Source organism: Raphanus sativus, chromosome 9 (assembly GCF_000801105.2).
Source record: "Raphanus sativus cultivar WK10039 chromosome 9, ASM80110v3, whole genome shotgun sequence".
NCBI classification, from domain to species: Eukaryota; Viridiplantae; Streptophyta; class Magnoliopsida; order Brassicales; family Brassicaceae; genus Raphanus; species Raphanus sativus.
The window spans coordinates 2830399-2844804 of NC_079519.1; the positions used below are offsets into that span (position 1 = coordinate 2830399).

General features: G+C 37.1%; 3 protein-coding genes and 1 long non-coding RNA gene across 8 annotated transcripts; all 4 read right to left on the reverse strand.

The window, feature by feature from the left end:
* Positions 1-478: 478 nt before the first annotated feature.
* LOC130499969 (uncharacterized) lies at positions 479-1124 on the reverse strand. Its single transcript, XR_008938832.1, has 2 exons — positions 880-1124; positions 479-810 (listed from the first exon to the last, which is right to left on the reverse strand). It is a non-coding gene; the product is annotated as an uncharacterized LOC130499969 (long non-coding RNA).
* A 197-nt stretch (positions 1125-1321) lies between these two features.
* Positions 1322-5991, reverse strand: LOC108828494 (alpha-amylase 3, chloroplastic). Its single transcript, XM_018602210.2, has 13 exons — positions 5591-5991; positions 5320-5447; positions 5178-5232; positions 4980-5093; positions 4784-4892; positions 4209-4564; positions 3184-3827; positions 2754-2943; positions 2493-2599; positions 2153-2402; positions 1938-2060; positions 1689-1856; positions 1322-1600 (listed from the first exon to the last, which is right to left on the reverse strand). Exons 1-13 carry the CDS (start codon positions 5891-5893, stop codon positions 1442-1444), a joined length of 2706 nt encoding a protein of 901 aa, XP_018457712.1. The 5' UTR covers positions 5894-5991; the 3' UTR covers positions 1322-1441.
* Positions 5992-6609: 618 nt separating this feature from the next.
* LOC130494478 (hypersensitive-induced response protein 2) lies at positions 6610-8673 on the reverse strand. Of its 4 annotated transcripts, none has more exons than XM_056994608.1 (6): positions 8610-8673; positions 7846-8050; positions 7623-7743; positions 7447-7538; positions 7279-7375; positions 6610-7199 (listed from the first exon to the last, which is right to left on the reverse strand). In XM_056994608.1, the coding sequence occupies exons 2-6, from the start codon at positions 8032-8034 to the stop codon at positions 6838-6840; spliced, it is 861 nt and encodes a 286-aa protein (XP_056850588.1). In that variant the 5' UTR covers positions 8035-8050; positions 8610-8673; the 3' UTR covers positions 6610-6837. The 4 variants fall into 4 exon arrangements, with proteins under 4 accessions (XP_056850588.1, XP_056850587.1, XP_056850586.1 ...); XM_056994607.1 differs by having other exon boundaries at positions 8531-8646; XM_056994606.1 differs by having other exon boundaries at positions 8514-8634.
* Positions 8674-9177: 504 nt separating this feature from the next.
* On the reverse strand, positions 9178-13811 carry LOC108828049 (protein NRT1/ PTR FAMILY 4.6). Of its 2 annotated transcripts, XM_018601597.2 has the most exons (5): positions 13664-13811; positions 13399-13504; positions 13076-13293; positions 11098-11526; positions 9178-10480 (listed from the first exon to the last, which is right to left on the reverse strand). In XM_018601597.2, the coding sequence occupies exons 1-5, from the start codon at positions 13664-13666 to the stop codon at positions 9491-9493; spliced, it is 1746 nt and encodes a 581-aa protein (XP_018457099.1). In that variant the 5' UTR covers positions 13667-13811; the 3' UTR covers positions 9178-9490. The 2 variants fall into 2 exon arrangements, with proteins under 2 accessions (XP_018457099.1, XP_018457100.1); XM_018601598.2 differs by lacking the exon at positions 13664-13811 and having other exon boundaries at positions 13076-13322.
* Positions 13812-14406: the final 595 nt, after the last annotated feature.

Genomic DNA, 14406 nt, shown 5'->3' on the forward strand with positions numbered 1-14406 from the left:
TAACCTGAATCAATATTTGTTCTGTCCATCTATATATTCTGATTATTAAAATATTACTAAATATCTTGTAATCAATATAGTTACCGAAGTTATTGTTTTCTAACTGAATGCAAAGTAGTTTAGTAATTATTTTGCTTGATACTAAAGGGAGGTATATTTTTTGAATCTTATTAAAATAGCAACGATCAATGTTGGTTAAGATTTGTTATTTTGTAATCAATGTTGTTTACCGAAATATTGGTAGAAAATATATGCAAGATCATTTAGTTAGTTTAAGGTAATCTTGATTAACAGAAAATCTTGGAGAGGAAGTAATTTATTTTTGTGGGTATTTTTTTGTTAGTTCAAGATTAATAATCTATTTTTAATCTTATATAAAATTAATTAAGGTGTGTCTAATTAAAACTATACAAATTGATATTACTTTCACGCACGCCTAAAATATATAAAATTGATTCGTTTTTATAGATAAACCAAGTTGATATATTTTGGGATCTTGATTAATGGTTATGAAACAAACGATTTTATTAATGTCTGATAAAAAAAATAATTGAAAACAATAAATAAGAAAACAAATGAAAAGTACATTAACCAAATTCTTCAAATATAATCGTTTTTCACCCATGTATGGGATATTGGATTCCAAACGAAATCACTTAGGTCGCAGCAATCTGGAATCCCAATATCATCTACTTCAAGTTGCAACTTGTTATTTTCCATCCAAACCACAAACTTGGATCTATATTGATCATCAAGGAGACTGCCAAAATGTTCTTTGGTCTTTGAAAAGTCTTTCTTTTTTGGTGATCCCTGAAACATATTTGGACAATTATAAAAATAAGTAAAAGTCATGCATCTTTTGTTGTACTCTGAATTTACCTTGTCATGAGTTTGCGATGTGCATTGGAATGGTTTCATGAAGCAGGATAGGAACCAGTTTAGCATTTTTTTGGTTTTGTTTTTTTCTGTCAAAGATAACAGATTTTAGGGTTGTGGTTTAGAATTAGGATAGGAACCAGTTTAGCATACAACGAAGTATGCCCATCTGTTTATATAAGATGTTATGTTGAGTTGATATTAGGGTTGTGGTTTAGAATTAGGTTGTGGTTTATTTTATTAAATTATTTTGGTTAGGCTGGTCGTGAGTTAAGGTTGGGGGTTTATAATCGGATTTATATGGGGGGTGTTAATATTATGTTACGTTTTCTGTTATAATAGGGTGGGTTGTACCAAAAATATTTAAAAGGAAAGAGTCCAAAATGACTTGTATAGGTAGATTTCTTTAGACTCCTTCTCTTTTAATAAAATAGATGTTCTAAAGTTTCATAAAAATCGGGGTAAATCTTTATTTCTGGTTCTTCTCTGAAACAGATACATATATAACACATTTTCTCCAGGGAGCATTTTTATTTACTACACACATTAGAATAATACATCCTTCTTAAGATGTTTCCCACACCTTATAGTCTCTGCCTTCAACGGCTACAGACCAGTTTTGAGATCCGCTTGGTGGTTCGTAATGCCCTGGTCCGATCTTCATTGCAACTTTCTCATCTATTATAGCCGCATACACATCTCTCTCACTCTTTACTATGTTCACCTTTATAATGTATTGAACAAAGTAAAGTCTAGTTTAAGACCTGACGAATTAGTAAAACTAAGTTTACAAGATTGCGAGTTTTATTTACCTCACTCCGACAGTGAAGTTTCTGTCTGTTCCTGAGAGACAGAAGAGAAGAAATCTCGGAACGGTAGTCTGAGTAGATGTGGTCGAAGAAAACAGCTGGTGTTCCTGGATGAGTCAAGATGTAAGCATATCCTTGCATCTCCTTCCCTCCTGGGAATCTCCAGTGACCCTTTTAGAAAGGAGGAAGAAACTTTCGTTAAAGACGGCTGGTTTATTTGAAGGGGTGACAACAATGGTGAGAAAGTAAAACCTGAGTAGAGCCAGTATCATGATTCTCTATGAATGTTACAGCACGAGATGGCCACCATCCAACTACACCAGGCGGCTTCCCTTGTGGGTCTGAGAGTCTCCAATATTCACATTTTTGAAGCGCCTAACACGCGGACAATGCTTAATCGTATCTCATAAACCAAAACAAAATGGTATAATATCAAAAGGCCAGAAGATGTTGAATGTTGTTATTACCGTATGAAGAATTCCTTTGGTTGTGACATCAAAGGCACCAGCAGCTCCACTAGTTGCATTGATCCAGTCAACAATCCTTTGACGATGTGCGTCTTGATTGTAGTCCATTTCTCCATAAGTGTAACTTAGGGAATCCCAGTATTCACCAACCGCAAAGTAGGGTTTGCTAGCATCCATGTAGTCTTTGACGTAACCTCCCCAGAACCCTCTTACGAAATCAAGCCTCCATCCATCATACCCAACTTCTTCTCTGCAGGTGAATCCAAAAAAAAAAGCGAATGAATACAGACGCCCAAACTAATCCACAGAAGTTCAAGAAGATGAAAACAGGGGAACTAACCTCATCCAGCATAGCCATTCCTTGATATCCTTCCTAACAAAGTCCTGTGAGTGATCTATGTTTGGAGCAGCATGGAAATTATCTCCACTGCTCTTGTTGCCTCTACCCTGAATTGTATCGTCACAGAGTAATAGAGATCAATAAGCACTTTCTTTCCCTCAAAAATATTATTAACATCAGCAGCATCTATCTATCAACAAAAAGCACATTTTCTATCAAAGAATTTGCCTGTCTTTTTATTTCAAAAATGCAACAAGTTACCTGAAAATGAGGGTCATCTGCAACTACTGCCCTATCATCCCAGTTCAGACGCCCTCCAAATAGATTCCATACACCATTTGAATTCTTGAAATGTGCACAGCGGTGATTCAAAACAGCATCTCCCAACACTTTGATCCCAACTTTGTGAAATTTCTTCACCGTTTCTTTTAGCTCATCAATAGTTCCATATCTGAAAGTTTGCAACAACGGGGGGGAAATAATTATTTCAGATACAGCATTGAACCACAGTTCTCTTATCTGAGACACACTGCCACTGCATCATGTAACGGTCATCACAGATTAACATATAAGGCAACAAAAACAGTATTCAACCAGATGTCATTTAATCCTACTTGAACATTGAACAACCTCATATTCATGACAAAGTTTTAAGAAACGATAGAAAGTTTTGTAAAATTGCAGAGCTAACCTGGAATTCAAGTTGTACAGGTCTTTAGGCATGTACCCTTCAGGTGACACAGATTCCGTCGGTGGAGGTAACCACAGAACAGTGAATCCAAGTGAAGCTAGCTCATCGGCTTTTTCTTGAAGCTCCTGGTACCATCTCCCAGATTTATGGGATTCCCAGTTGAATCCCTGGCACAATATCTCAAATCCTGTGCCAGTTCCCGAGGAGATTTTAATTTCGGGCTCTTCAACCTCTGCTTCTAGTACACTTTCCGGGGTAAAAGTTGGAGTTGTGCTTCTGAATATGCTATATGCCTCCGCAGCAAGTTTCTCAATTTCTTGTAGAATGTTTATTTGCACTTCTTTTACGTTCCTCTTCTGACTCTTGTGAGAGGAAATGTCAATCGCCAAGTTCCTTATCTCAGTGATGATTTCATCAGTGAATCCACTTTCGGACACTTCTTGATTTGTTTTTGGTGTCTTCTCACTCACTTGAGCAGCTTCAGATTCAACGGGCAAGCTAGTTGAAGTAAGGAAAGGGACGTAGAAGTCTTCTCCTCTATTATTTAACCAAGTATTTTCATTTAACTTGAGCACAAAACATAATCCTTCGAGCTTTCCATCCAGAGAGAATAATCCAAACGATCCATTCCCATCGTCTTTTCTCTGCAGAAAGTTCATATGCATAAAAACTTAGATAATGTCACTGATGGGAAAATAAAATATTCTCATACGAAAGGTAGACAGGATATTAGATTATTTGTTAACAACATGAAAAATGATCTCTAGGTGCCCACAGAAGTATCTCGAAGTAGCAGCAAAGACACGAGTATGGCATCATATTGCTAACCACCCCAATGCTAAGTCTAAAACCAGGTATGTACAACCTGCCAAATGCTTGGACTGTCGTCAGCATTGCCAGGTGCTAACGAAAAACTAATTTTGAATCTCACAGACTTAAATTAGAGAGACACAACACAAGTGGTTATTGCCAAAGTATCAAAGTGAACATTCAAATCTTGTCAAGGGAAATACTTCTACACTTACCTGTAAACGAGTGCGTAATGCCTTGTTCTTAAACAAAGATGTTTCTTCTGGGTAAGGTTCAGCTGGAATTTCCCATTTTTTACTGCCATTTTTGCAAACTCCCCAGTGGACAGTAACATCTCCCGGTAAATCAGTTTCTATCGATACAATGTTCTTCGATGTTTCAGGGCATTTCTTTGCAGTGACACTGACTGAGTTATCACCGGCAACATGCTTACTAATTGGCATCTCCTCATAAAACTCTTCAAGACCTTTTCTTTCTTTTGTAGAACCAGAAGAACTCGTCCCTTTTTCTTGAACATCTGCACTAGGCTCATCTGGTTTGACAACAATGTTTGAGAGCTTCCCAAGAGCACCTAGATATTCAAGAGAAAGCAACTCTCAATCACTGGATTTCTTTAAGCTTGAATTATAATGCGTTAAAAGAGAATGAGGATACAGTTATACACCCAAGGATGAGAAAATGCCAAAGTACAAAAATGCAAAACCAGTAGTCAGAACAGCAAATGTAACTATCTAAGCATAAGAAGTAGTCTACACTGAAAGATATAAAAAAAAACGCCCCAGCCACGTACCGAAGCCTTTCTTTGATCCGATCAAGTTTCCATCATCAGGAACATCGTCCAGAAGAGGAACCTTAAAGTCTCTCCCTTTGTGCTGATACCACGCCCCAGTTTCTTCATCCTGGAAAACAAAAACCCCAAATAAACGCACAACCAAGGGCAAACCAACAGTAATCTTCGTCACAAAAGGATATTAAACAACCAGAACCTTCAAAACAAAATTGAGAGCTGCTACAGAGCTTTCCAGATTAAGATTAATAGTAACTTCATGAAATGAATCTCCTTCTGATAACTTCCCCAAAGGTGTCTCAATGGCATAGTCCTAATTAACAACACAACAAACAAAGAAGAGTTTCAAAGCAATGATAGCCAAAAAAAAAGGAAAAACACCAAGTGATATATATACCTTGATGGAAACAGAGCCAGGTGGTCTCATATCTTCCGGAGGTTGATCCCATTCACTGCCAAGATTTCAAATGATCAAGGGAATAAAATAAAAACATATCTCCCATCCCATTAATAAAAAAAATCACATAAAAGGGAAGAACCTGCCAGTATCACCAACATAAGAAACACCCCAATGAAGGATCCATTTCCCAGGAAGACTACATCCAACACTCAGCTCCCATTTATTCTCCTTCGCTTGCTTTAATCTCACACTAATCTTTCCTTCTGCCTATATCGTTCCCAATTTCAAAAACAAGACTAAGTTAATAACCTCCACTAATCAATTGAATCAACTTAACAAACAGCACAAGAGAGATACGATCAACCAATCAAACAAACAAATGTGAAACCAAATTGTTCACAGTCGTTAACCTTATCGATTCGCTCGACGGGGAAATCCTGCTTGAAGATGACGTCATCATCCGATCGAGAGGTTGTTTCGACAACAGCTGTATCGGAGGAGCTAGCTCGAACCGCGACGGACCTTCTACGCTCACCTAAGCTGTTTCCAGAGACGACGATGCTTCTTCGTCCGATCGAGTGTAGCTTCTTGGAAGCGAAATGACAACGGAGATTCAACGAGGAAGGGGAGAAGAAGAAGCCTGTAGCTCCGTTTAGAGAGGCGTGGCGAAGTGGAGAGTGGTGGAGAAGAGTTTCAATGGGAACGGTGGACATTGCCGTTTCGCTGCAGAAGATATTTTTTTAAGCTAGAGTGGAGAGAAAAAGAAGAAGAGGTTATGAGTAGTTTGAAATTTGATTAAAAATATAAAAAAAAAACTTTTGGTTTTGGGTGAAAGGGAAGATACCTTTTTATTTTTGAGATTCGAGTAAAGGCGTCGACTCTCACTTACAAGCCACGTCGGCTCTACTTGCGGGTCCCATCCTTTCCCCTCGTCGGCCAATTTTTTTGGAACTAAATCTGAATGATAATTGTGGAAGTCTCTAGGTACAGTAGTTTAACTAAAAAAACTAATTAATGTTTCTATATTAAAATTTTAAGAATGTTAATGATGAATACTAAATGGAAACGTAGAATCGATTTTTATAAATCAGTGATGAAATTAGAAATTTATGAAATTATTAACTATAGAGTATGTAATAGAATAATAAATAAATGTTAAATAAGTTGTTTTCCTCAGTTTAATGATCTGACGGCTAAGCGGTGAGTTTGGAACGTTTTTGAGATTGTTGTCCCCGGAATCGTGAAGCACAGATCTCCACTGGTGGTGGTATCGTAGAGATCTAAAAAGTAGCTACCCTTTTTATATAATAAGTTAAATAATTGGTTTTTATTTTGTTTTGGGAATTTTACAAATGCTACTCTCTCTGTTATTAATTGGTTCTATGATGCTTAAGTATTAACCTTTGTTTAAAGAGAGAATCAAACTCTCTCCTGAAATCCATATTGCGTCATATACTATCAAAGCCCAAAACCATAAACATGACCCAGTCCACAAGCCGATAAACATTACCGACCAACGATAAGCAAATCCATAAGGACTTCAATACTAGAAAAGCCCAACCGCTAAAAGAAAAACAAATAAGTAGCAACACCAAACTAAACCACCCAGAAGAAAAGGCTTTTGTACTTATTAAAATCTCTCATCACTCACTCATAATCACTCAGCAGCAGCGTTTCCCTGAAGAAGACCATCCCTGATCTGCGAAGCAATGTCCTTAACAGCACCCGGACCGTGCGGTATGAACACCGAGTTCGACTTCGAAGACGCACCAATCTCCTTCAAAGTATCAAAGTACTGAGTGACCAGAACCATGTCCATGACGTCCTTGGAAGACGTCCCTGGAACAGACTCGGAGAAGGCCAGCACGCTGTTCCTCAGACCGTCCACGATGGCTTGTCTCTGACGTGCTATACCGAGACCCGAAAGGTACTTGGACTCAGCTTCTCCTTCGGCTCTCTTGATCTGAAGTATCTTCTCTGCCTCTGCTTTCTCACTAGCTGCCTCTCTCATTCTTGAAGCTGTGTCGTCGTCATGTTATAAAAGCTTTTCAGAAAACAAAAGTCGATAAAACTTGTATATACAAGCAAGTGAACGTACCAGCATTGATCTCATTCATAGCTCTCTTGACATGCACATCAGGCTCGATATCCACAATAAGCGTCTGGACTATCTCATACCCGTAATGCGACATAGCCTTTTATAACACAACACAGGTTTTGAGTCTTTTTACTCAAGGGGAATGGTTAGGGAGTGGTTTGAGTTTACCTTTTCGAGCTCACTCTCAACGGTTTTGGCAATGTCGTTCTTCTGCTCAAAGGTTGAGTCTAGATCCAGCTTAGGCACACTTGCTCGGATCACTACTCCACAAAAACAAACCAAAGGTGAAACACAAACAATAAGTTAAAACAAAAAAAATGGTATAAGATATCGAAGAAACAAACCGTCAAAGACATAAGCTTGAATCTGATTCCTGGTGTTGCTGAGCTTGTAAAAAGCATCTTGAGCACTCTCAGCTAAAGCACGGTACTGAATGGAAGCAACGACGGTGACAAACACATTATCCTAAACACACAAAAAACAAAAAGAAACCATTTTTAACAAAACAAGTTCTCGAGAGAAGAAGAAGACACAAAACAAGAGAGTAAAAAAAAAAAAGCAAGAGACTTTAGTTTTGGTCTCGCAGCGAACATCGAGCTGTTGAACACGCAGGGAGAGGTGACCAGCGACTTGACTCCCTATGCACCAGGGCAAACAGTGACAACCTGGCTCGAGAACGTCGTCGAACTTCCCGAACGTCTCTTTGATAGCAACAGTGGACTGATCGACTTGGACGCATCCTAGAACTTGACCCATTTTTTGTTATTTTTCCCTGTAAATAATCAATCAAAGCAGAAACATGAGAAAGCTTTAGAAAATGAAATCAACAAGTCTGTATAAATAAATATCTGTTGAAGAAGAGAACAAGAAGTAAGGAACAAGGCAAAGATTCTGTGTAACTATACACACCACACAAAAGTCAACAGACAATTCAAACTTGTCTTCTTGACCTTATAATCGAAAGATAAAGATTATTTTAACGAAAATCAAATCATTTTTAAAAACCAGGGTAGACTCAGATGTTTTATTTAATATTTCACTGTTCAACAGAATAATATTTTAGTCTAATTGAATCCTAGTTAACTGAACAAAATACGCTAAACCCTATTAGCCGTAAAAAAAAAAATCGAATTCCCAAAAAAAACAGAGAAGCAAACCCTAATTTCGACAAGATTATGTCGAAAAGGGGTCCACAAAAAGAAAATTAGCTAGCGAGAGGAAGAGCGGAGATCTACAGAAGCAATGAAATTACACGGAACTGTGATTTAGAGACGAGAGACGCGAATCGCATAAATTAAAAAGGAAGAGACAAAGGAAGGTTAAGACGAAACCGTGTCTTTTTTTCGCAAGTGAGTGTCTCTGATTCTGCTCTGTTTTGATTTGCACCCACTAATATAATAAAGTAACATTTTAAAATTAATTTTTCATTTTAAAATTGATTTGCACCCATTAAATTAGTTTCATTTTAAAATTAATTTTTTTATGACAAAAAAATACTGTTGTTCAAAAAAAATATTTTTACTAGGCCCATGTAAAGTGTTCAACAGTGTTCACTAATATTAGTTAATTTTTGGTCAAACAAAAAAAAGATAATTTTAGTTAATTGGAAGATAAGAGAATGGACTTTGTTTCAATATTCTTTACTAGGCCCATGTAAAGTGTTCAACAATTTTTGGGCCTCGTTGCTTCATCCATATACCTTTCTCAGCAATTTCACATAGACAAAAGACAGCCGTATAGCATTCGTTTCTCATAAATATCACTTTGTTTCTTTTTCTGAAAAGGCTTTCAGACAAATATCACTTTGTTAATATCTTTATGAAATCAAGGCAAAGAATGAAGTTTAATAATCTCAAGATTCTAAACACTCAACACACGGAAATCTGCACACACACACAAAAAAAAAAACTAACCCTTGTGAATGAATATATCAAAACGTTAAAGTACCGTACAGCGCAAGAAACAATTCAAAAGTAAAAAACTAAACCAAGTTAATTAAATATCATAATCACTCGCTGTACATTCCTTAGTCCAACGAGTAAAAAAAATTCAACACCTCCCCTATTTACCTGACCACAGGTCCACAGCATCGCTAGTTTTATCCCACACCCCCATTCATCTCTTACATATATATCAGCCGGTGAAGTAAAAAAAAATATATATATTTTCCTGCTCTTTTCCTCCCATTCAAAAACCCTCAAAAGTGGATCATTTAGCTTCTCGAACCCGTTGATCTGTACTTGTACCGCATTGCCCAGAAGAGATAGTGCAAGAAGTTAGCTGCACTTAATACACACATTAGCCAGTAGAAGTAGTCTAGTTTGTAACGGTTTATCCTCTCTCCTCTAAGCCAAGGCGTGTTCCCTGAGCTCCCTGTTATGCTGTTCACTATCGACACGATCACCGAGCTTAGGTAATACCCCATCGCCAAGGAAGCCCACGAGAGCGACGTCGCTAGAGATCTCATAGAGGCTGGTGCTTCTGTGAAGAAGTACTCTAAAAGTCCAGCTAGTGTGAACAGATCAGCTGACCCTAGGAAAAGATACTGAAGCGCGATCCATAAGAAAGTTATTGGTAAGGTTTCTTTCGAGTCAAGCAACCCGGCGTCTTTGGCCACTCCCTTGCGTTTGATCTCGACGAGAGCTGCAACCGCCATCGCTAGTATCGAAAGAACTAAACCTACTCCGATTCTTTGTAGATGAGTGACTCCCGTTTCGGTTTTGGTTGTTTTTCTAGCGAATGGGATGATGAGATGGTCGTAGATAGGTGCTAAGACCATGATGAACACGACGGGGAAGACCGGTAATGAAGCTGGAGGAATCTTTAGGCTACCAATCTTTGTGTTCATGGAAGCAGCTTGTTGGACGGAGAATGTGGAGAGCTGAGCTAAGCAGCAGTTGAGCATGATAGTGCAAGCAAATATAGGAAGCATTTTGAGCACGATCTTCACGTCCTCGACTTGTTGGATCGTGCATTCTAGCAACCTATGGTCTGGTTTCTCCTCAGCGGCTCTGTTCAAGAATCTCAAACTGTTGGAGAGTTGGGCCTGAGGAGGAGGCACTGGTTCTTGATGACGTGGCTTTTCAAGTTCTCCTGATTCGGCAACCTCTTTTAAATGATTAGAGGGACTAATAGCTAAATTCACAACCGCATTGCTTGGACTCCCATTAGAACAACTCTTAACAGAAGCCGCAAGAAGAACCTGAAACAAACAAACCATATACATTACTTAGAATACACGTTTATTCACAGTATCAAACTTAACGAAGGATATCAAATTCAAACGGAATTTTGTGTTTTTGATGGGAATTTTTTTTCTTTGCCGTAAAATTCAAAATAAAAATTTAAATATTAGCTTTAACTAAAATAAACCCTATAAATACTCAAAAATATATACGATAAACCCTATTTACACCTAATATATTTACTAAATACTCCCTCCATTTCGTAAAAGTCCATATTTTAGAAAAATATTGTTTCAAAAATATACATTTTCACTTTTTCAATGTATTATTTAATGAAAAATTGTAAATTTCAAAAAGATTAATGGTGTTTATTGAATTTATATTGGTTAAAATTTATAGAAAATTGTTATTCACAAAAACAATATATTTACAACCAAACTTTAATATGTTTTCTTAATATATATGAAAAGTTTAAAATATATATCATTTTGAAACGGAGTGATTAGTATTTAGTCAAATATGATAGAGTTTTGAATTTATAATTTTTGAAGGGTTTAAGCTACTTAAACATCCCTACTTAAACACACATGTTTGTTCTCATACTCAAACTTAGCTAAGAAGGTGAAAAACATACCTTCGAGATTGTTGTGAGAGGACTTCCACATGGGATCTTGTTCCTATAAAACTTTGAACCAGAGAGAAAGATGAGAATCGAGACGAATATGGCGATAGTAGAAACACCAAATCCCCATTCCCATCCTTTGTTGTCTTCTAACCAAACCACGAACGTCACGGCCACGAGTGCTCCACAAGCAAGACAGAACACAAAGTAGTTGAAGAACGTTGACCTTTGTTTCCGACCTTTAGGTGTACTCTCATCAAACTGCTCTGCTCCATGCGACGGTAATGACCCTTTAATCCCTCCCACTCCTAAAGCCACAAGGTACAATCCCACAAACAGCATCGCCGCCTTAGAACCACTCACCGCTTCGCATGTTGGACCATCGCACGTTGGTGGCATTAGGGATGGTGTTCGAGCTTGGATCGTGAGTATGACCAATCCCTGCACGCGTCCAAAACTAATATTATAAACATTATTGGCTAAATTGTGATAGTATTTGTTAAAAATGATAAGAGACGGGTTTTTTTTTGTGGGAGTTACAAAAGATTATGGGACCCGGGACACGTGAAGAGCACGCGAGTGAGTTTAACCCTTGTGGTTCATGAGAGTCAGAGCAGCGACGTATACAAATAATTGAAAGCGTTACGAACGATGAATTTATTAAATGAAGTATGGACATAACCTAATTTTCGTGTGTTCTTCTCATTGGCCATTGCAATTTTCTTGAAGAAAGCACTTCGGTTACACTGACGTAACAACAGGGTTGTTTTTATGTTTTGGACAGTTGTATATGAATTGCCATTGTTTTTATGTTTTGGACTGTTGTATATGAATGAATTGCCATACATTATCCCATGATATACTGATAGGTTTTAGGTGACTATTCGATTCAATAGTAGTTTTAATTAGGATATGGATAGTACGTAGTACTTTATCTCGAAATCGCAAGTTCACTAAATATATTTGTAAGTTGTAGACGGTTGTAAATTTTACAATAATATTATTACAGAGTATATGTCAGTGTAGAGCTAACTCAGCTGAACGTGATCCATTAAAACCTAGCCATAATGGGTGATAGATAAAATAGTGTTGCGTTTGCGTCACGATTAGAATTTAGAACGTCCGGACGCTACCCACACATATAAAGAAAGCCAAGCATTAAGAGCCCAACTGTACGTTCGAACTACAAGTTTGTTTTGTCTTTTGTAAGACTATGTTGCAAAGTCACGAGGGTACGAGTGGCAGACGTTATATATAAGTGGACATTATAGTTTCACTACCCTATCAAATGTGAGACAACAAGATAACACACATACACAAAGGCAAGGAAGTATTTAGTGTAGTTACTGAAACTCAGGAAAGAGTTCTAAATTTTTCCCTTTTTTGTCCCTAAGACAGTGACTGTTTTAAAAATGAATAGCTACTTGTAAAAATACGGTAGGTCCCTCTCCAACATACGATTATATTGATGGTATCACGCATGTCACATGTGTTGTGTTGGGAGTAGGGCGTTGCGTATTGATACGGTACCGTATCAAAGTCACGCTTCTTACTTTGTCCTTTTTATTAGCATACCAATGCACGCATGGTTCGTTGGATTTTTTTTTGCTTACAAAAAAGCTTTAACTATTCATTTTCATATGCATAATTTTCTTCACTTTCGTGATATATATACACTAGATAGATATGCATGTGGATCTATCAATCAAAATGGGTTTTATGTAATGTGAATGGATTTATTGTTTTGGTGGCTATTCGTTTTTAAAAAGTCAACCCTAATAACTTCAGACTTAAGCCGCAGGGAAAAAAGCATAAAGTAAAATTCATTCATTAACGGATAATTTTGATAAATTTCTGAAGTTTAGATGGGGGTTTAAAGCCATTTTGTTGTTCTTTCTCAAGTGAATATTCTTCGAACTATAAGGGTTAGCAAATGTTAAAGAATTAGGTTAACACCATTGATCAAAACAGTAAGTGAAATCGGTCTTACCAGAAACTCAATGGAGGCGGAGATGAGGAAGATGACGTAAGTGGAGAAGAAAGCGTCGGAGAGGAAACCACCAAGAAGAGCTAAGAGAAACGCTGTGCCCATGAAGTTGGTGACATCGTTCGCTGATTTCGATGGAGACAAGTGCATGTACTCTCTTAGGTACAACACAAGGTTACTTGCATTCGCCAGATACGCTAGATTCTCTAATATCTCCACCACTGATTACAACAAATAAAGGAAGACAAACCTGTCAGTTCACATGATCCATCAGAGTTCAAAGGGAGGGAAAAAAGGAGGGGTAGAATTGAAATTTTGACACTGACCTAACGTGAAAGAAGCGGCAAGCATGCCGCCATGACGTCCTTTCACGGCAGCTCTGTTTCTCCAATCTGCGTAACCTTCCCATCTTGAGACCTCTTCTTCAACTTCCTGTTTTATTTCAAGAAACAAAAAGAAAACCAAAAGTTTGAGAAAAGACAAATAAATCTGCAAAAGGAAACAGCATCACACACAACAAATGATAATTTGAATTCTTGAAACGATGAAGACTGAAGAAGAAGAAAAATGTGAGAAGCTTCAAGAACCCACCATTCTTTTCTTTCTCTTTCTTTCTCTCTCAAACTTTGAGGAGAAGAAGTAAAAATAAAGGTTTTAATTATGAGGAAATATAAGTGAATGTGAGGAGGGTATTAATGGAATTTAAATAGATCGAGGAGAAGGCAAGGGTCCAATTGGGTGATAAGAAAGGAGAATTTGGGCCCTCTTTATTATTAGAAAATGACTTCATGTTGCAATTTTTTATGCTCTCTAATTAGGATAAGAAATGACATTTTTTTTCTCCTCCTTTTTTTTTCTTATAGAAAAATGCCTTACTTCTTTGTTTTTTATGGCACTAAAGATAATTTTAATTCCAAGAATTTATAAAGCTAGTAAGATAGTGGTGGAATAAAGACTAATCATCAATCATGTTTGTTTGCCTTTACTTAATATGCAAGTTGATTTAAATGGGGTTTCCAATACCAATGTCACATATCTAAACTGATTTTGTCTTTTATTCCCCGCAAGTTAGTGATAACATGTTTTTAAAATGGATATCGATTATTCACATCATATTATTCGGTAAGATGTAGTTAATGTTAACGAACAATAAAATTTTGAATAGCTCAGAGAATAACATGATAATTTAACGTAAAAAGAAACTTTTCATGTTTGTGTGGACATGATTAATAAATAATATCCATTATGTTTGGTTTGTTAATTTTTAATGGAGAAGGATGCAAGAAAATCCAAAAGAAAAGTTGAAGGAAAGATAAAGGTGATGGAAATTGGAA

Coding starts and splice junctions, on each gene's coding strand:
- LOC130494478 (XM_056994608.1), bottom strand. CDS start 8,034: ATGGGTCAAGTTCTAGGATGCGTCCAAGTCGATCAGTCCACTGTTGCT. Junction 7,539..7,622: donor TCAAGCTTATGTCTTTGACG/GTTTGTTTCTTC, acceptor TTTGTGGAGTAG/TGATCCGAGCAAGTGTGCCT. Junction 7,200..7,278: donor TATGAATGAGATCAATGCTG/GTACGTTCACTT, acceptor ACGACGACACAG/CTTCAAGAATGAGAGAGGCA.
- LOC108828494 (XM_018602210.2), bottom strand. CDS start 5,893: ATGTCCACCGTTCCCATTGAAACTCTTCTCCACCACTCTCCACTTCGC. Junction 4,565..4,783: donor CGGATCAAAGAAAGGCTTCG/GTACGTGGCTGG, acceptor TTGAATATCTAG/GTGCTCTTGGGAAGCTCTCA. Junction 1,601..1,688: donor AACTTCACTGTCGGAGTGAG/GTAAATAAAACT, acceptor TACATTATAAAG/GTGAACATAGTAAAGAGTGA.
- LOC108828049 (XM_018601597.2), bottom strand. Junction 11,527..13,075: donor CCGCCTCCATTGAGTTTCTG/GTAAGACCGATT, acceptor GGACGCGTGCAG/GGATTGGTCATACTCACGAT. Junction 10,481..11,097: donor CTCTCACAACAATCTCGAAG/GTATGTTTTTCA, acceptor TGTTTGTTTCAG/GTTCTTCTTGCGGCTTCTGT.